Genomic DNA, 20866 nt, shown 5'->3' with positions numbered 1-20866 from the left:
AGTTTCCTAACCTATACACAGTCGATATGACTCCTTTGCCGGGGGATTAACCCGTCGCAAGGCCGCTACATACACACAGAACAACACAAACTGAGAATAAGCTCACACAGACAGCCATGCCTTGAGCGGGATTCGAACCGACGATCCCAGCGTTCGAGCGAGCATAGACAGTTCATGCCTCAGACTGCACGGTCACTGTGATCGGCTTTGAAAATATCCTACACAGAATAAATCATAAGTTTAACTCTGTAAGACACGGTATTTGCTATACTTACGTATTCTTACATACAGATATCTCCATTTTGCCTGCAGAAATTATTAATTGGTTTCGGATTATTTATAATAGTAAATAACGGCCCTGTATGTAAATTACTAACCGAATGGCCTCTGACGCAGTAATTTATCTGAGGAGGGAACTGGATTTTTGTTTTTAATTATATGAATTTCAGACTTCGAAGGATCCACGAAGAGGAATTAGAAACTGACTTTGTACCTTGATGGTAAGGAAAACAGTAATAGAATGGCGGCCTCCACTTTATGTTATACTTGAGAATTTAAACAGAAACTACAAAAATAGGAATATCTACGTATATTTTATCAGATAGTCAAGCTGAAATCAGAGCACTTGGTACACATCAAATCATTTCAAAATTGGTTTGGGACTACTACCAATCCCTCACACTACGGACCAAACATAACAGAGTTCAGCTGATATGGGTGCCAGGCCATGTGGATATTGCTGGGAATGAAATCGCAGATCAGCTGGCAGGAACAGGATCGGAACAGCAGTTCATAGGACCTGAACCAGCTTGCGGCATCTCAGTAGGAGAGTATTGCTTGGAATGAAACCGCAGATCAGCTGGCAAGAACAGGATCTGAACATCTGAACCAGTTTGCGGCATCTCAGTAGGAGAGTATTGCAGGGAATGAAACGGCAGATCAGCTGGCAAGAACAGGACCTGAACAAGTTTGCGGCATCTCAGTAGGAGAGTATTGCAGGGAATGAAACGGCAGATAACTTGGCAAGAACAGGACCTGAACCAGCTCGCGGCATCTCAGTAGGAACGTATTGCTGGGAATGAAACCTCAGATCAGCTGGCAAGAACAGGACCTGAACAAGTTTGCGGCATCTCAGTAGGAGAGTATTGCAGGGAATGAAACCGCAGATCAGCTGGCAAGAACAGGACCTGAACCAGCTTGCGGCATCTCAGTTGGAGAGTATTGCAGGGAACGAAACGGCAGATAACTTGGCAAGAACAGGACTTGAACAGCAGTTCATAGGACCTGAACCAGCTTGTGGGATCTCAACTGGAGTTGCAAAGAAATCGATCATGGACTGGACAAATAGAAATCATGAAAAGACGCTAGGAATCCACAACTGGACTCAGACAGGCAAAAGGATTTTTGTCAGGACCCTCTGCCAAAAGAACGAGAGACCTGTTAAAATTAAACAGAGATCAACTGAGATGGGTGGTAGGATTACTTACTGGACCCTGCAACCTAAAAGGACACCTTTCCAAACTGGGAATGACAGAGGTTCCAACTTGTGAGAGGTGCCTTCAAGATGAATCAGCCACACACTTCTTATATGATTGTGAGGCCATAGCTTACCTAAGATATCGCCACCTGGGTCAATTCTTCATGGAACCAAGTGACTTTTTATGACGCCCCCGTAAACAAAGTCCTACATTTCGTTCGAAGTGTAGAATTAATAAAGGTTTAATCCAAAGGGGATGCACAATAATCATTGAAGGTCGCAGTGCGAGGGCCGGATTTTATGGCTCACCCCTAATGCTCATATTCATATGTTATAATTGTCTGCTTTGTTTTCTTTATGGACCTAAAATTAGATTATAGGTGTTCTAATATGGTTCAATTTGAGTGACGTATAGTCATATGGTGTGGTGTAAATGGTTGCTCATATATTACATGGCGGTTTCCCATATTCGAACGGTGTTACGTTCTATTTTCCTTTTGAGTGACGGCGGTAAAGTAGTTCTGCAGTGAGAATGGATGGTTTAATTGGGTTTATGTAATAATGTAATAATTAATCTCCTGCTAGAAGTTTTTATATCATTACATTTGTTGGTGTTATTACTTGCATTATTTTAATATCTACAATTTCTATTTTCCTTTGAATATTGTGGACGATAGCTGTGAATGTTGTACTAGTGTTGTCTTTATTAATATTACTAGCATAACCGTGATAGCTGGTACGTTTATTGTAATGTTCCAGTCTTCAATGCTGGATCAAGATCTACGAGAAAGTAGTAAGTAGACTACTGCATTAACAGATTCGAGATCACTAGGAGGATTCCCTAATTACACTTTGGTAGACAGCGCCTCTTCCTCTAATGCAGTCTGCTTTCTCGGAGCACGCGGGTTCCTGCTGGATAATGGTCACAGATAAGAGCGAGCGCACCACTTGAATATAAAGTGGAGCTATTTCCCAAATTGAAACTTATAGCCTTCATCTTCGCTACCCTGCGGTATTTTAACAAAATAAGTCACTCCTTTTTAGTTGCTTCTAGTGCTCGTGATACTTGATACAAGTGGCTTCTCTGTGAGATATAAACTATTCGAAATATCGGTTTTGCTTACTCTCACACACATGTGATATTCGATATATACTGGAACCAATATATTGGAATTCACGTCATCATTTTATTGGAAAGTGGAGAATTAATTTTGAGATGAAACTAAAGGACATAAATATGAGCTTTACTTCATAGCGACGTAGTGCATAGGATCCATATTGTTATGAAAAGGCAAATCGCTGTATGCCTTTATACGCTACATTTTTCGCTGCGTTATTGTTTCCTCTCAAGGAGGATGAGGTTGGTAGGGCGCGTAAAACGCATGGGGGAGAAGAGGAATGCATATATGATATTTGTGGGAAAGCCAGAAGTAAAGAGACCACTGGGAAGGCCAAGGCGTAGGTGGGTGAACAATATTAAAATGTATCTTAGAGAGATAGGATGGAATGGTATGGATTGGATTGATCTGGCTCAGGATAGGGACCAGTGGAGTGCCCTTGTGAACACGCTAATGAACCTTCGGGTTCCATAAAATGCTGAGAAATTCTTGAGTAGCTGCAGAATTGGCGGCTCCTCCAGAAGGGCTCGGCCATAAGGAAGTATTGGTTTCTCACCCTTTTCTTAACGTAATAAATTTTAAGTTTATATACAGGTTATCCAGATAAAAGAATATCCAAAATAGCTATATCTCGTAAAATAACTGTCTAAAGGTTCGGCCACACAGAGCGCTACGATATGTTCGCTACGTACGCTACGTACGCTGTGTACACTCTGCGACGCAACATAGGGAACATAGCGTACGTAGCGTACGGAAGTCTGTGTGGCCAGTCACATTGGCAAGAAAGGAGATACTTTTCTGTTCGTATAGCGAACATAGCGTAAGTAGCGTGCGTCGCGTACGTAGCGCTGTGTGTGGCCGAACCTTTACACTTATTCTTTTATGTCATCGGAAAGGAAAACTCTGACAGTTTCCTTTTAATACCCGGCTTACGCACATGCGCCAGCTGGTGACCTTCGGCGAAATCATTAACTCAGTAACGATGTCGAAACCAGAGGAACAGGTACAATGCATGTTGTGGCTAGCAGAGTTTGACTCTCTTACGGCTGACCAGATTCGTTTTATGGACGTCAACCTACTGCATTCGTTGCTGGCAAAACAAACCGAGGACTACAGGTAGTCTGCTGGCTGTAAAATCAAAGACGTGGACCTCTGAAGAAAATGTCAATCGCATTAGAGACGCATTCCAGCGAAGACCGCGCAAATCAATTCATGCTGCTAGCTTGCAGTTACGTACAAATTCCACGTTCAACAGTGCACGGTGTGCTAAACAAAAGGCTCTGCCTAAGAGGGTACAAAGGTCGCTGTTAGTCACTGGCTTCCCACCGCGGCGGCCCGGGTTCGATCCCGGGTCTGGTTAAGTGGGATTTGTGGTGGACAAGATGGCGCTGGAGCAGGTTTTCTCCGAGTACTTCGGTTTCCCCTGCCAATCTTCATTCCACCAATTGCTCCACAATCGCCCTCACCTATCATCTGGGGCTGGTACAATAGGCCAGAATTGGCCGCAGTACAAGGGACTTAGTCCCACCCCACTAGCAATAAAAAAAAAGAGCGTACAGGATTCAAATGATTCATGCACTAAAACCGAGGGAGCAAGTAGCAAGCACAAACTTCGCTGTGGACATCCTAGAAACAATTGAAGCGTCATCCGATTTCCACCGTCAAGTGAGCATCTCGGACGAGGCGACGTTCCATGTCAGTGGAGTTTAAAACGGGTACAACTGCAGGATTTGGGCCAGTCAAAATCCACGTGTTGCATGTAATTGAAGAGAGGCAGCGCTGAAGTGAACGTGTGGGCCTGCTTAATCCACGACAAGTTGATTGCACCGTTTTTCTTTTCGGAAAAGACTGTAACCGGACTTTCGTACTTGGACATGCTGGAGCCGTATGCGCTGTCCCAGTTACCACCTCAAAGCATCCTCCAACAAGATGGGACGCCTCCACATTTCTGCCACCATGTTAGGAATCACCTGGACAGAGAGACGACTGGGAGATGGATCAGCAGAGGTGGAGGAATCGCTTGGCATCCTAGGTCGCCAGATTTAATCACACTGGATTTTTGCTTGTGGGGTAATGTGAAGAACATTGTTAAGATCAACTGCCTTCAACACCTGAATACCCGCATAAGGGACGCTGTTGCTGTGGTAACACAAAACATACTTCAAGCAACGTGGAACGAGGACGAATATCGTCTGGATAATTGTCTTGCTACCAAAGGAACCCAAATTAAAAGATATTGAGAAAGTTATATACCCATAAAAAAAGAACTTTGATGATTTCCTTTTGTAATGGTGTAAACCATAAATGTGTATCATAAATGCTTCCTGAGATATAATTATTTTATTTTTGGATATCTTTCATCCGGACAGTCTGTATGAAAAATCGCAATAAAATTTATTTTCACAGTCAAGTGAGTGAAATCGAATGTTACAGAGAAAGGAGATGATAATTTATTGATGCTGACATTAGTCGAATATCGCTGCAACAAAATTAAGTTTCATTTGGGCGTTGCTCTATAACGACAGCGGAAGGAATAAGAAATAGAAAACTTTAACAATCGGTGCAGATATCAGTGTCTAGTAGTAAGAGAATTATGCAATTGAATTACTGTTCTTGACAAGAAGGGATGGGTAATTTAAAAAGAGAGAGAAAAGCTATTTTTTCCTGAAATGAAGATGGTGGATTCATACTTTCGTGGCCCATGCTTACATCTTCTGGTGCTGTGTAGACACAGACCATGTGAGACAACTTGTTTTGCTAATGACGATTTATGGAAAAAAAAAGATGCTGAAGCATCCCACCATATTTCAGGTTTCATGCCCGAATTTGCCTAGCCAGATCGCGGAGCAAAAGCAGAAACAAAAGAATAAAATTATGAGTTGATTACTGTACGTCGATAATGTATGTCCAGGTTTTGAATTCAGAAATTCTGCTTAGTGTTCACTACGCATGTTGGAAACTCATAGTGCTAACAGATAAGGTAAAGTTGTCCCTGGCCGGTCACGGTAGCCGAGCTGTCTTCGCTCGCTTGGAAACCAGGATTGTGGGTTTGAATCCCACTCAAGGCATGGATGTTTAGTTTGTGTGTTTGCGTTTTTCTGTGTTTGTGTACAGGTAGAGGCCTTGCAACGAGCTGATCACCCGCCCAAGGAGTCCTACCGTATTTACATTACATTATTTATTATACTGCAATTGGGTTTTAGCCCGGTGGCAGTAGTACACAATAGGACACAACAGATAAGTAACACACATTACACTAAGTGACAACACGTTCAAACAAAACACAATACACAAAACACAACAATAAGGACATCCTATCACAGTGAATACAAACCAAATACGATTAACAACTACAACAATTACAGAGAAATACAAACAACTGCAACAAATACAACAACAAGGACATCCTACCACAGTGAATACAAACCAAATACGATTAACAACTACAACAATTACAGAGAAATACAAACAACTGCAACAAATGCAACAACAATACAGAGAGAGAGAGAAAAAATACAACACCCAAAACACAAACAAAAGGAAACCAACAGTCATGGATGCGTAATGTCATTCACTTCACTTCACTTCACTGCAATTTTTTTCTTTTTAATTATTTCCACCCCAAATTCACTTCATCTCATTTATACTTTCCTAACCCTTTGCCTAAAATTGCTTGGTTTACAGGACAGAGTACCTAAAGCATCTGCAGGTAGTTGGTTCCAGAGCTGTATGGTCCTATTTACAAAGGAGTATTTCCCGATATCTGTCCGTTGCTTTCTACTCCTAATTTTCTTGCCATGATCACCCCTGCTAAGAGAGCATGGTGTTTCTAATCTGTCACCTATAGCCTTCCAAGCCCGTTCTCCCGTGTGTAAGATCTAGAAAAACCGAAGTGAACGAAGAAGTTCATGGAGGTAGGCCTAGGCCCACTGGGGCTGTAGTGCCAAGGAAAAGTTGTCCCTGTGCTTAACTAATTAAGCCCTATGCTATGAAGGCGTAGGGGGAGTGGATGTATGGATCCACATTTTCTTGATCTCGGTACTAGCTGGAGATGAGTGGTCAGCTTCACGCCCGTCCGCTTTACCACCGATACCCATTGGCTAGGAGGCTGGGTGAGCCCCAGAGCCGGTCTGGACGACATGGAGAAGAGAAATTTCTTTACCCTACAGAGACTCGAACTCCGACCTCTAGGTCGTCCAGCCCGTCGCCAGGCGCTATACCGACTACGCTATCACGGTTTATATTGCTAACAGAATATCTGGTGTTATATTCTGTCCAAGTATCTAGATCTTTTTTGCCGAGAAGCATCGCAGGAACCCTACTGGGACGATTGTATTAAATTAGATCTCGAAGGGAGAGAGAGTTGCAAGTGACGCAACTTTCTCTGCACAGTGATGGACTTTCGGGATCCATAAAAATGGGATTTCCTTGATCAGCTGAGTCAGCATCAACTTTTTCAAGAAAAGACTTCTACAAATGAGTCCCATAAACTTTTGTTATGTCCTTGTATCGTTATATACACACTTTATTATCCTTCTTCTTCTACGTTTCTGGTGCACTAGGACTTAGAATGATGCCTTTAAATGGAATATTGTTTAGTGAAATTAAAACATACGTAGGGGCTTAGATATGAGTGGCTGTTTAATATTGTGCTTTGAGATACTGAGAGATTCTTCCTCTGTTACATTATATTTATTTGCAAGCTAGAAATAAGGGAGTCATGTAAAGAAAAAGAAAACAATCCGTGGATTTAGCCCTCAAGCGAGCTAAACTGACCGGAGCGACCGCTTCTTGTCGACGAAGTTATTGCCAATTTTAGCGGATAGAGGGTGTCGCGTGATCAGCGCAACGAATCCCCACGGCCGTTAATTTCGGTTTTCTAGACCGGAGTCGCTATTTCCTTGAAATAGCTGCTCAATAATCCTTACGAGGCTGAGTGGACCCCGTTCCAGACCCTCTACTTCTCAGAAAATCTGGTAGCGCCGGGAATCGAACCCGGACCTCTGGATCTGTAGCCAGGAACTCTGACCACTAGACCACAGACGCGGTCCATGTGAAAACAGAGCTCATGAAAAATAGTAGAACGGAGAAAAATTGAAATCAATTGAAGGCATTATAATACGCCTCTGTCATGCTGGTTTCCTGCTTGATTTACTCTTCAGCGCTGAAGATGTTTTCTTCCGAACGGACTGCACGGCCTTGTACTGCAGAAGGTAGAAATCTTCAAGAGATAATTAAATTGTCCATTATATTCAATTAAACATTTTCTTCTTATCCTCTTGTTACGTTGAATAAGCCGAAGGGAAGTTCCTACTTCACCGTCTCTTCCGTTTCATACATTTCTCCTTATCGGTTTAAATCGATCGATAATATCTCTATGCATATACTCGTAACTAACTTCACGGAGCTGGGCCCTTCTTGAAAAGCAGCCAGTCACGCAGCTACTGAAGAACTTGCCTGTATTATATGGAACCCAAAGTTTATTAACGTGTTCACAAGAGTCTCTATCCTAAGCCAGATCAATCCAGTCCATACCACACTATCTTATCTCTCTAACATCCATTTTATTATTATCCACCCACTTACATCTTTGTCTTCCTAGTGTTCTCTGACTTTCGCACCAATATTATCTATGCGTTCTCTTCTCCCCCCTTCGTGCTACATTCCCTGCCCATATTATTATCCTTGACTTGATCATTCTAATTATAATTGGAGAAGAGTACAAGTTATGAAGCTCCTCATTATGCAGTTTTCTCCAACCTCCTATCAATTCATCCCTCTTCGGTCCAAATATTCTCCTCAACACCCTGTTCCCAAACACCCTCTGTCTATGTTCCTCCCTTAATATCGGAGACCAAGTTTCACACCCATACAGAACCACAGGAAAAATTATAATTTTGTATATTCTGATTTTTATGTTTTAGACAGCAGACGAGAAGACAAAAGGTTCTGAACTGAATGGCAGAAAGCATTACCCGAGTTCGGTCTCCTCTTAATTTCCTCCTGGATCAAGTCTTCTTGTAATTTCCATTATGATCGAATAATATAAGAAAATTAAGATGTTATAAATCAGTTTTCTGCTCTTTTTATTTATTTTTTTCATGGGGTGAGACTGAGTCCACTTGGTACTGCGGCCACTTCTGGCCTGCTGTACCAGGCCCGGATGATAGATGCTGATGATTGTGGAGCAATCGGTGGAATGCGAATTGGCAGGGGAAACCGAAGTACGCGGAGCAAGCCTGCCCCAGTGCTACTTTGTCCACCACAAATCCCACATAACCTGACCCGAGGTCGAACCCGGGCCACAGCGGTGGGGAGCCTGTCGAATAACCGCCTGAGCTATGGCACGGCCTTCCTTTCTAGTCCTTAGTAAGAATCCAACTCAACTAATCATGAAAGGAAAAGCTGTAACGTACTATCACCACCGGTTTCGGAAATCTCATTAGCCGATTATGTACCTCATGTTGATGAAGTTTGTGTTTAGAATTTCGGTCTTCAGTATCATGGGTACTGGTCTCTCTACAGAAACCTCACAGTTGTGTATGAAGATGTGCTTTTTATTGGTTTCTTTGACATTGTTTGCACAAATTCCTTCTTCTTATATGAATTATCCATTTAAAACCTGAAACCTAAACAAAATACGGAATTCTATATGGAATCTATTTTCAGTCTCCTTGTTTCATTTAATTGTAAACTGAGAGCAGATTCGTAGGTGCGTATCATTTACTCTGACCGTTAGTATTTATTAAAATTTCGTTGCAGTATAAAAAGTCTAAGAAAAATATCTGTTACATCTATATTTTTCGATATACCAATGACATACGCGTATTGGTTCTATTCACGTGAAAATAATTTTGCGCTTACCACGTGAAGATTCCTGGCCCTTCTAAGGCACTTTTCCGTGCCCCATTTACAGTGACGCACTTACGAGGAAGCGGAAGAGCTTTGGTTAATTTATGGATCTGTGTACTTACGGGTCTCTGTTTGCACTTTGTAGGTTTGGCCATTAGAGAGCGGCCCTGTAGTCACATCTGGACCGCCTGCTACTGACATCCTGCCATTGCATGCCATGTCGAAATGGTTGGCTCCATTTTCTGTTATGGTTCAGAGACTTGGAGAGAATTACGCGCTATAGTACAGATCTGTGCCCACTAGCTCAGGGATGTGCCGCGAACTGGAAGTGTCCTGTTGGGAAGGGAAGTAGAACAACCCAACTGCGTTTTGCTATCACTTACGTGAGTTCAAGCCGTGAAATATGTGATTATAATTATTTTATTCATTATAGAGTCATAAAGAGCAGCCGAGATAACGCAGTCGGTATAGCGACTGGCTGCGGGCTGGACGATAGAAGGGGTCGGAGTTCAAGTCCCGGTAGTGTCAAGAATTTTCTCTTCTCCACATTGTCCAGACTGGCTCTGGGACTCGCCCAGCCTCCTATCCAATTGGTACCGGGGGTTAAGCGGCAGGAGAGTGAAGCTGACCACTTACCTCCAGCTAGTAGTGAGGTCAAGATAACGTGGATCTATACATCCACTCCCCCATACTCCTTCATGGCGCAGTACTTAATTAGATAAGCACAGGGAAATACTCAAATCACTGGATTGAGATTAGCTCTTTCTAAGGGGCCCAACTGAGTAGGTGTCTTCCACTCACCTGAGGACGGAAACATATTCAGTTTCCGAAACGTCGTGTTTTCTATTTTATAGACTACCGAAAAAAAAAACTCAGTAATTCTCTGTGATATAAAATTCAGTTCGTACCTCACAGGAAATACATCATATCTTTGCTATAAAGCCCAGCTGGTTAATGTTGTTTAGGAGAATAATTGCTCTTCATTGTGAGGACCGTAAGAAACACAAAAATATTATGTGGGAAGAATGCAGAGTTTTATTACTCGTATTTTAAAGCAGGTTGTACATATAGAACCCACCGGGCTTTAAAGGGATGAGTAACATACAGTTCTCACTTTTCTGAATTTACATTTATTATTTTCAATTTTATGAAGCAGTCTCATTTCAAGTTAGCCAGCATGTTTCGTTGCGAATTTAATTGTTCAATAGAGTGAACAGAATTGACTGTTATATACCACTGCATTTACATTCAAACTGCAATACAATTCTATCGGGCACCGACTGTGTAAATATTATTGAATTTATTACTTCCTTGGTGAAATTAATTACGTTGTTAATTTATTTGCTCGTTCTTTCGGAATGAATGGAAGCGCTGTCGTTATAATAATAATGAATGGACAATGTCCACATTTTTGTGATTTCATTTCTCCCTCACAATGAGTAGACAGTTGGAATAAATTTAATTACAACATTCTCGCAGTTATATTCATGAAAATGCTAGTGACATTTCCATCTCGTGCTGAACAAATTTTCGACGTTAAGATCTGTTACTAAACAGTGACACAGCATTTACTGCCTGCTTCATGTTAGTTCCTTGCTTGGCTTATTCTTCGACCCTGAAGACGGAGGTGACATGATCCCACGGTTGACGTTCAACAAATTTTCATTCATTCATTCTTCAATAACTCGACAGCCTTTTATTGGGCCCTGACGGTTTATTTCTTGTTTGGCTGAAACTAATCGCACTCCTTTTGACTTTGCTGAAGGCGAGTCTTCTTCAGTTCTTAATCTTTCTACACAGATAGTAGGACTCCTTGGCCGGTCGCAAGGCCTCTACTTACACAGGACAACACAGACACAGAATAAATGCACAAACATACTTGTACATCCATTCTTTGAGTGGGATTCGAACCCACTTTCCCAATGTTCGATCGAGCGAAGACAGTTTATGCCTTAGACCGCATGGCCACTGTGATCGGCCTTTCAACAGCCTACATGGCGTCATGTCCCGGAAGAAAGGACTCTTCAGTGTTATAGCATGCAACATCTTTATATAATACGAGTATTGGAGAGTCACCTTCTCTTTAAGGAGCAAACAGTGTTCCAAAAGCAGTGTGTAAGTTCAGTGGCCTCCTTCAGTGTCTCTTCGTACTGCTCATGGTGAGCAGGGTTTCAGCCTCGATATACTTTATAACATTCTCCTGTGTAGAATTGTCGCATGGTGCATTTGAACTGTGCCGATCACAGTGGTGGCGCAGTGTAACGCATGAACCGTTTTCACACTCTCGAACGCTGAGATCGTGGGTTCGAATTCCACTCGATGCATGGATGTCTGTGTATGTGTTTATTCTGTGATTGTGTCGTTTCGTGTGTAGGTAGCGGCCTTGCGACGGACTGATTCCCAGTCCAAGGAGTCCTACCGACTCTGTATGTGTTTAAAAAATAATCCAATTAATTTTAGAGTAACAGAAGGGGGTGTTAAGGACTGGAGATATCTGCCCTAGGATAGAGACCAGTGATTGCTGTTATGAACGCGGTAGTGAACATTCGGGTTCCGTAGAACGTTCTGAAATTCTTGAGTATCTAAGCGACTGGTCGCGTCTCAAATGGAACACGCTCCATGGATTTAGTTAGGAAGCTCTGATTGTGATCTGTTGTTTACACCAGTAGTGACTGGTCGTCGTCATGAGTTCAGAACTGAATAACAATTACCAGTAATTAACTGATTCTCATGCACAAGACGCGGCAATACAGTATCGCCATGAAATATATAATATACCCACTGTTGGAGCATCGATCTCCGTACTTCAGCTTAAAAATCTCCTCCTTATCCCAGCCTGCAGAGTCTGAGGTAGGATAACTGAGCTCAGGTTTGCGTAAGGTTTAAGATAATCCAGTATTTCATACAATGATCTAGCCTAAATTTTGTACATATTTAAGAAAAACGCGCTTTAGTGTTCAGTTATCCTAGGCTGGCCATTATGGAGGTCGTATACATGAAGTTCTCTGTGCGTGGCTAGTGAGAACCTTCTCGCGTGCAAGTGCCAGAAATTCAAAACGTGGGGCTTGCGAAAAGGAGACGCTTCATTTAATCGTTAATTAATTTAAATTCACTTAGTGGGGGTGGAGTCCAGCTGGGTCCACTCGGCACGGCGGCCACTGATTGGCCTCTTGTAGCCTGCCCCGGGTGATTATGATGGAGAATTTGGTGGAATGAAGACTGGCAGGGGAAACCGAAGTACTCGGAGAAAACCCGCCCCAGCGCCACTTTATCCACCACAAATCCCACTTGACCAGACCAGGGATCGAACCCGGGTCACCGCCGTGGGAAGTCAGCAACTAACCGCTTGAGCTATGGCACGGCCCTTATTTAATCGTTACGGTGCCTCTGCTGAGCTACAGAAACACACTCAGGAGGCGGAAGAAGATTTTGAATTTTACTCAACCTATTCATGAGAATCCTTAGAAAATGCCTAAATATGTTATCAGTTTCCTTCCCATTCCTCTAAAGTTCACTTACTTAATATGTTCCTCTTATACCTTTTCAGTGACGAGGTTGTTTTCTTTCATTTTGATAATTTTTTTCACAGACAGTAGGACTCCTTGGACGGGTGATCAGCTCATCGCAAGGTCTCTACTTAAACACAGAATGAACACAAACATCCATGCCTTACATGGGATCGAACCCACGATCCCGGCTTCCGAGCGAGCGAAGACAGTACATGTCTTAGACTGCTGGGCTACCGTCACCGACCCTACAGTTTACTACAAGTATAAAAATGTCTTAAAAACTCCGAAGAATCGGTATAACAACAGGCTACAGGCTGGACGGCCGGGTTTCGATTCCCAGCAAGGGTATGGTTTTTCTCTTCTCCACAGCCTCAAAACCGGCTCTGGGGCCCACACAGCCTCCTATCCAATCGGTAACGGGAGAGATTCCCCGGGGGCAAAGCAGCTTGAGCATAAAGCTGGCCACTTATTTCCATCTAGTGTCGAGGTCAAGAATGGTGGAGTTGTACGTCCACGCCCATATGTCTTTATTGCATAAAGCTTAATTAATTAAGCACAGGGACAACTGTACCCTTTTACCTTAAAATCTTCTCAATATGTCACTATGATAAAAGTAACAAATTGTTGTCTCTGGATATGAAAATGAGTAACACACACATCACATTTAACTTTCTAGGTCAGTTACTTTTGAGCGGTTCGCAGCCGAATGGCACATGCTGATGTGTGGTCTCTTTGTGACATTCAGTTTTCCTGGATCCGGATGTCATAAATTGAATTCTGTCATTATTTTTTGTGTGGCTCGTGCAGCATGTTTATAATTAGTGTAATTATTCTTGTCCGCTCTGGAGATGGCCACTGTTACACGACTTTGCTAACCCTCGGAAGCCGAAGCTGCACTTTGTTATTGTTATCATATATGGATCTTAAATAAATTTAAATTTATTAGTCTATTTGCTCTTACTCACGCTGGTTCTTCGCTTGCGGATTTTCTTCTTTTTTCTTCTACCCCGAAGATTGAGGTGCTACGTTCCTCCGAAACGTCGGTTAACACAATACCTACACGGCGCCACATCCCAGAAGACTGCTCTCTTCATAGTCACCGCCGTGAAAACCTCAAATCTTACTTAAATAAATTTGTTTACTCTGATGTACAGGTTGTCCGAGAATGGACGCGTACATTTTAAACATTTGAATGAGAAAATAAGCAGAGCAAGAAGGTTATTATTTTCATCACATGATAGCAGAACCTTCGCAGTTTTACGTACGATATTGTTTTATCTTGCTCACATGACCGTGCGCATGCGTCAGTTTCAGGACATTTGAATTCCGGGCGGACATTATGCGAACAACGAAGGGAGTTCAGGTGGAAGTGAAGTGAATTGGAAAAAGGCGGGAAAATTAATTTCTGAGTAGCTGTTTCAGTTGGTGAAAATTTTACTCTCCTAGCTTTGTTTATTTTGTCAACAATAATGTTTAAAATGTATGCACTCTTTCTGTGACATTTTGTAGTCGGGTCCCATAAATGTGGAAGTACAGGCAATTATGTTTTATCCTGTGAATATGCAATTTCTAGTATCCCCAAGAAGAAATTTTCTTTGCATGGAGTGACGTAACATAGGAACAATTCACCCGTTCTCTTGGGCTGGCAAAAAATTATGCTTTTGTGTCGGAGTGATTATCAGAGAGGATGAATATCAGTGTATGTATGTATGTAAGATCAAGGGTCTTGACGGCAGTGACTATAAAGATTACTATCTTCTGTCATGTTAAGCCATATAATCTGGCAGAAGTTTATCGACGTTTAAGAAAGACGTACTGCCTCCAACTTCAGTGTTCAAGATAAGTCGAATTTCCTTTCATGCATGACTTATTCTTTGACCTTAGAGTACTTTACTCCGAAACGTCAGTAATCTCCCAGACTACATAGCATAGCATCTCGAAGATAGTATTTTTCATGTCAGGCATACTATATAACTCCCCTGTCCAAGGATTTTTTTTTCAATGGCTCTTCCAGCCCATTCCGGGCCCAGGTCTCTGATTCAGTTCCGTAATCTTTTTTACAGACGGTAGGGCTCCTTGAACGAGTGATCAGCTCGTCGCAAGGCCGCTAACTAAACACAGAGCAACACAAACATAGAATAAATGCATACACACACAAAATATTGATGGCTTGAGTGGGATTCGAACCCGCAATTCCAGCGTTCGAGCGAGCAAAGACAATTCATGCCTGAGACCGCGCGGCTACTGTGACCGGCCGTGTATAGGATTATGAAATTGAAAAAGCGGTAAAGGACCAACAAAACGCTTTAGAGCAGATTAATGAATGACTATTTTATAACAGGTACGTTATTTCTTTCTGTGGTTACAGTCTTATGGGACGTTCAGTTAAACCTCTGCAGCAAATAACAACATTTTCTTTGATTTTACTGATGTTGGCATGTACCAAATATTTCCACACGTGTATCTGCCTCATACAAGGTTATATTCAGTCCCTCTGGGATGTGTATGTTGCTCCTATTTGAGGTAACTGTTCCACTTCTACACTTCCTTAAATATTCCTTAAATTTAGTTTCAGACAATGAAGATATCCACTGGAAAAGAATGCGTTATTTGTATTAGATTTTATTCAGGAAATTTCCATGTACCTATAAAACCAATACATTACAGCTCATTTTGAAACTGCTCTTGCAAATGGACGTGGGGAATTACAGAATTTAGTTATGTCAGATATCCTTTGTTCCTTAACTTCTTGTGAGAAGTGATATTGCATCAGCGTAAAAAACCGGCATTATCTAAGTCACATTTCTTTGTTTATTATGATGAGAGAAATTAATAATACCTTATGAATTATACACTTCAAAAGCTTATTAATACTGACAATGTTAAATGACTAAGAATTATTTCATCATTATAATATAATTCTTGCATCGTTTCTTCATATTTAATAATTAAAGACGTAGGATTTTCTCAACTGAAAATACATTTCATTTTAAGAATTCACAGTGTTTCAAGGTACGGAGATATCTTTAGTTTTACACTTACATACACAAAGTAATTTTAATTTTCTTACAAATATACACATCTCAGTATTTAAATCGTACATTTTGTTTCTTCAGCTTGAATAAAAGTGATACCCCGTTTGAATCAGTGACGAAGAACAGGCAGGACGAAACACAGACCATGTCAAGAAATATTATGGCTCATTAAAGTCACAGATTCACTTATGTTTTTATTTTATTAGTTTTTTCTTTGTAATTTATTTGTTCCTTTGCTTTGTGTTTTCGATATAAGTAATTTTTCATAACTGCTAGTGAACTTCATGGGCGTTTTTGTGTGTTCGATTACTGACAGCATTAGACAGTCTAAGACTATTGTCTTCTGGGATCTGATACTCTGTATTTTGATAGACAGGTACTAACGTTTCAAAGATCTACTGCCACTATCTTCAGGATAGTATAATCTCTTCTAACCTGAAGACGGACGCAGCAATTTCTTCTGAAACGTTGTACATGTCTAACAAACTGCACTGTCTCCATCAAAATAGACGACAATGTTCAGTCACTACTCGCATCAGAATTTTCTTGAGCTCCAAACGAGCATAACCACTTCCAAACAGTCTTTGGAGTGGACACACATTGGACCCTTCTCATCTCCTGTCTGTTCTCTTCCACCGTTCAGTCATTAGCGAACTTTTCCTTGTAGTCTTGGCTGGGCGGCATATTGTGCGTTAAGAACAAGATCCCCAAGACACGGGGGGGGGGGAGAAACTCTTGCAGCTGAAGTCTGATTATCAATAAAGGAACCGAATCGTATTCTTAGTGATATACAGTAATCTTATCACATTGCTGCACATTTTTTTTACTGGCTCTACAGCTCCCTTAGGCATCTGATTTCCAGTTTCATGATCATTTTACAGACGGTAGGACTCCTTGGACGAGTGATCAGCTCGCCGCAAGGTCTCTACCTAAACACAAACATAGAATGAACACACACATGTGCCAAACATCCATGCTTTATATGGGATTCGTACCCACGATCCCTGCTTCCTAGCGAGCGAAGACAGTACTTGCCTTACACAGCTCGGCTACCGTGACCGGCTTGCCGTACATCTAATTTCTGTAATATAAAATAAAACTCCGTGGCTTGAGTCCGCAAGCGAACTATGCCGACCGGGCGACCGCCGCTTGTCGGCGAAGTTAGTGTCAACTTTAGTGGGTAGAGGGTGTCACGTGGCCAGCGCTACGAATCCGCTATTTCCTTGAAATAGCTCCTCAATTATTCTCACTAGGCTGAGTGGACACCGTTTCAGACTCATTACTTCTCAGAAAATCTGGTATCGCCGGGAATCGAACCCGGGACATGTGGATCTGTAGCCAGGCACTTTACCCCCAGACCGTTACGCATTAATTCCACGTACAGTGAATTTATCGACGTCTCATTCGAGCAGAGCATTAGCATCTGTGTACAAGCAACATAATTCGTGATACAATATTTTGGAAGTCAAAAGCAAGAATCTCTGTCGCCTGATAATTATGTTAATCATAGGATGACCAACCCATTTCATATAGAGTATGTAATTTAAAGATAATTATAATAGACACGTCTAGAAACGCTCTAGAGGAGTATCATATGAATAGCATTCACAGACACAATTACGATGGTTCTATAATATAATAGAAGTTGTCTGCTTCTTCTGACCCACGTTCAGTTTGGCATGTGTTGGAAGTTGATATGGGCTTTCATACCCGCTAAACTTTGAAGGTCGTGTAGATAATATCAGAATTTCATCAGGAATCAGTAGTAATGTGGATCCTACTTCTGGATGATGGCATTTAGGAGATCCTCACTGAAATGACTACGAACGGTCCTTGGTGATACTGTCAGCCTATGGAACTGTATTGTACTCGTAAGTGTCGGCAGTGGCCATTGATAGTCATTTCCGTTTGAATATGGAGACAGTAAGGATGTCCGAAACGTCTACATTAGAGCAATATGAAGTGCCGTCACCCAGAATAGTGATCTACATTCGTCACGTGTGTTTTTAATTTGCTCTAAAATTGAATTTTATTACAAGAAGATATGGTCATTTCTTTTATAATTTCCATATGTGGCTGCGGAAGAAGAGACCAACATGGGGTGTAGCAATATAGGAACTGGCCCGCTAATTTACAAATAATGACTAATACCATAATAGTTGCTGGCAACAATGTTTCTTAACCGCCGGGCCGCGGCCTGGTACCGGACCCTCGCATCAATTGTACCGGGCTCTCGTCTTATAAAAAAAAATTACCGGGCCGCGTCTGAAAAAGGTTGAGAACCACTGGCTTACAAAACTTAGCAACTTGATGCTTAGTATTTTCATTAATCTACAGAAATGTATTGAAACATTAAAACACTTCACAATATAATTGAAAATATTTGAAATTTGTTATAGATTTTGTTATTTTATAAACTTTTCAATAGTTATAATACGCTTAAGAGATCGACGAAATAATTAATAAGAATTTTCAGATGGCCATATTTACGAAATTACGCAATATTTCTTTTCTAATCTAACGAAATCTCTTTATACATTATAGTACATATATATAGATTTATCCAACCTCTCCTTTTTCAGCACCACATTGCGATGTCTAGAGCTCTTCCGTCTATACTCGTATAGTGCATATAGCTTTTCGGAATATAACCTTTTGTGCAAACATGAAATTAACCGTCAGGAGCACTGCATTAGTACATATCCATGCATTGCAAGTAGGCAGACCCTGAGTCAGCAATTGTTTCAAAGGACCCGCAGAGGCAATGCAATATAATCATCTCTATAGAGAACACCGTTAGAAACCAAAGCATATAGGCAACATGCTTTTTCATTGATTTATACAAATAAATATCAGTGTTTGATATTTGAAGATACTCGTATTTGGTAACGTTTGATAAATTCAGACTGTAAAACTGCTGAAATTGTACATGGATATTACCCGTTGTTTAACCGTCTACGTTTCCTTTGTTTGAGAAGTATCCAGTCTAGAGTTTCAGACAGAATTACTGGATTTTTGGACTTTTTCCATCGTTCGGAATTCTAGGTAATAGAAGACACGAGACGTCGGAAACAGATCCAGTTTCCGAAACGTCTTGCCTTCTATTACCTACAATTCAGGACGTTGCAAAAAGTCCTAAAACCCAGTAATTATGTGTGTCATCCACCATCGTCAGAACCCTTTAGAATCTACTAGAGTTTCAGGTACGACAGCAACAAGTCCTCCACACAAATTTTTTTTTGAGTGATGTCGAAGGACGAAACTGAGATTTTAAACGTTGAATAATGGAAAATTCTAGCAAAAATGTAGGTACTTCGTAGGAAAGTGATAAATCCAGACGTTAGAAATTTTTACTAAGGACACTGTCTTCATTTCTTTCATACGTTGGTGACGTGGATTGCTTCCAGTCTGCTGCAAGATGGTCGACGGCTCTCAGAGGTCCTGACCGTTGTTGTAGGCAGCGTGGAGCCAGAGTGCCCTGGTCCACACTCTGTCAGCACCAATGTCTGTATATCCATTGCTGACTTGGTCTTCCGTGGAGGGTTCATAGGCAGGGTTACCATAGTCGTTGAGCTTCCGACGAAGACAGAGTTTTGGCGGGGTCTGTGCAAGGAATGAACCGGCTCGCCGATGCAGTTCACGTTGAATTTGGAAAAGGTGCGATGCTAAAAAAAGAAATTTATGCGTGGTAATTTTCATGTATTGTAGCAGAATAAACATTTTTTTCCTAACATAACAAGGTCAGGTTTTTATTTTCTTTTCTTTTGCTACGGTAGTTTCGAGTAGAGGAGTCGGGCGGTGCCTCCGTCAGATCAGGCCGATAGGTAACGCGTATTCCGCTTCTCGGCTGTTCTTTGTACGACTCAATACAATAAGGCGTAGGGAATACAGTGGAAACTCGATAATGAGAACTGAGTTACAGAACCAACATCACAAATTNGGGGGGGGGGGAGAGGGAGAGGGAGAGGACAGTAAGCAACACCAAAATTTTCAATTTAATCTAATTATTTCAATTTCATGCATCAAAAATTAATTCTTAATGAAATGTGATATCACACGTAGCAGTAGATACATGTCGGCGAACGTCTGTGTATTCCGAAAAAATATTTTCATTTGTTTATGCGTAAAACTTACTCAAACATCTTTTGGATAGATAATTTTACTGAAAAAAATCCGACATTTTATTCTAAATTCAGTAATCCGAAGGATTCGACAATCCGAATATATCAGTGCTTAAATTAATTCCTTTTACACCAGTCAGCACATTGACATATAGATTGTACAGTCTGATTGTCAGTAAAGGAGAGAAATAAGAAAAAAATTAATTCGACTTAGGCTAGTCTTGCGTTTTACTGAGAACGTTTTTCATAAATTTTAATTAAATTTTCGTGTTTCCATGTTGCTATTTATTCCTTGTTTATCGAATATTTAACGGACGTATTTCCAGTTAGGTATGAGACTGCTAGCAGAGCCATGGTCATATTCCAGAACAACTCCTGAAGTAGTAAGAATGTAAAATCATGACCACTGCCTTAACAAAAGCAATCAATAATTTCATTTTCCGATATTTATATTGCTAATTACATGAAGCTATATAACAATGTTAACTAACTTCATGGAGCTGAGCCCTTCTTGAGAAGCCGTCAATTGTACAGCTACTCAAGAACTTCCCAGCATTTTTTGCAACTCGAAGGTTCATTACCGTGTTCACAAGAGCCCTCCACTAGTCCCTATCCTATCCAGTCCACACCACACCATCTTATCCTTCTGAGATCCATTCCATGTTCCAAACCTCATGTTCATTCTCCTTAGCTTAGGAATCCGTCCAGGACCGAGGTCCTTTGTGGCATTTCGTAACAAGCTTATTTTTATAAT

The 20866-nt window shown here is 41.3% G+C and overlaps 1 protein-coding gene and 1 long non-coding RNA gene across 3 annotated transcripts in view; one reads left to right on the top strand and one right to left on the bottom strand.

Annotated features, from left to right (window-relative positions):
- Window positions 1-20866, top strand: part of LOC111865726 — a 200295-nt gene that overhangs the window by 56262 nt on the left and 123167 nt on the right. The window lies entirely within an intron of this gene.
- LOC111865724 overlaps window positions 17263-20866 on the bottom strand; it is an 88553-nt gene continuing 84949 nt past the window's right edge. For both annotated transcript variants that reach the window (XM_023853964.2, XM_033751941.1), the window contains one exon: window positions 17263-19656. In XM_023853964.2, coding sequence (XP_023709732.1) covers window positions 19424-19656 — 233 coding nt within the window. In that variant the 3' untranslated portion in view covers window positions 17263-19423. The remainder of the gene's footprint in view (window positions 19657-20866) is intronic.

Source organism: Cryptotermes secundus, unplaced genomic scaffold, assembly GCF_002891405.2.
Source record: "Cryptotermes secundus unplaced genomic scaffold, Csec_1.0 scaffold150, whole genome shotgun sequence".
Taxonomy (NCBI): domain Eukaryota; kingdom Metazoa; phylum Arthropoda; class Insecta; order Blattodea; family Kalotermitidae; genus Cryptotermes; species Cryptotermes secundus.
Note: the sequence above shows the minus strand (reverse complement) of the source record. Positions and strands in the feature narration are given on the sequence as shown.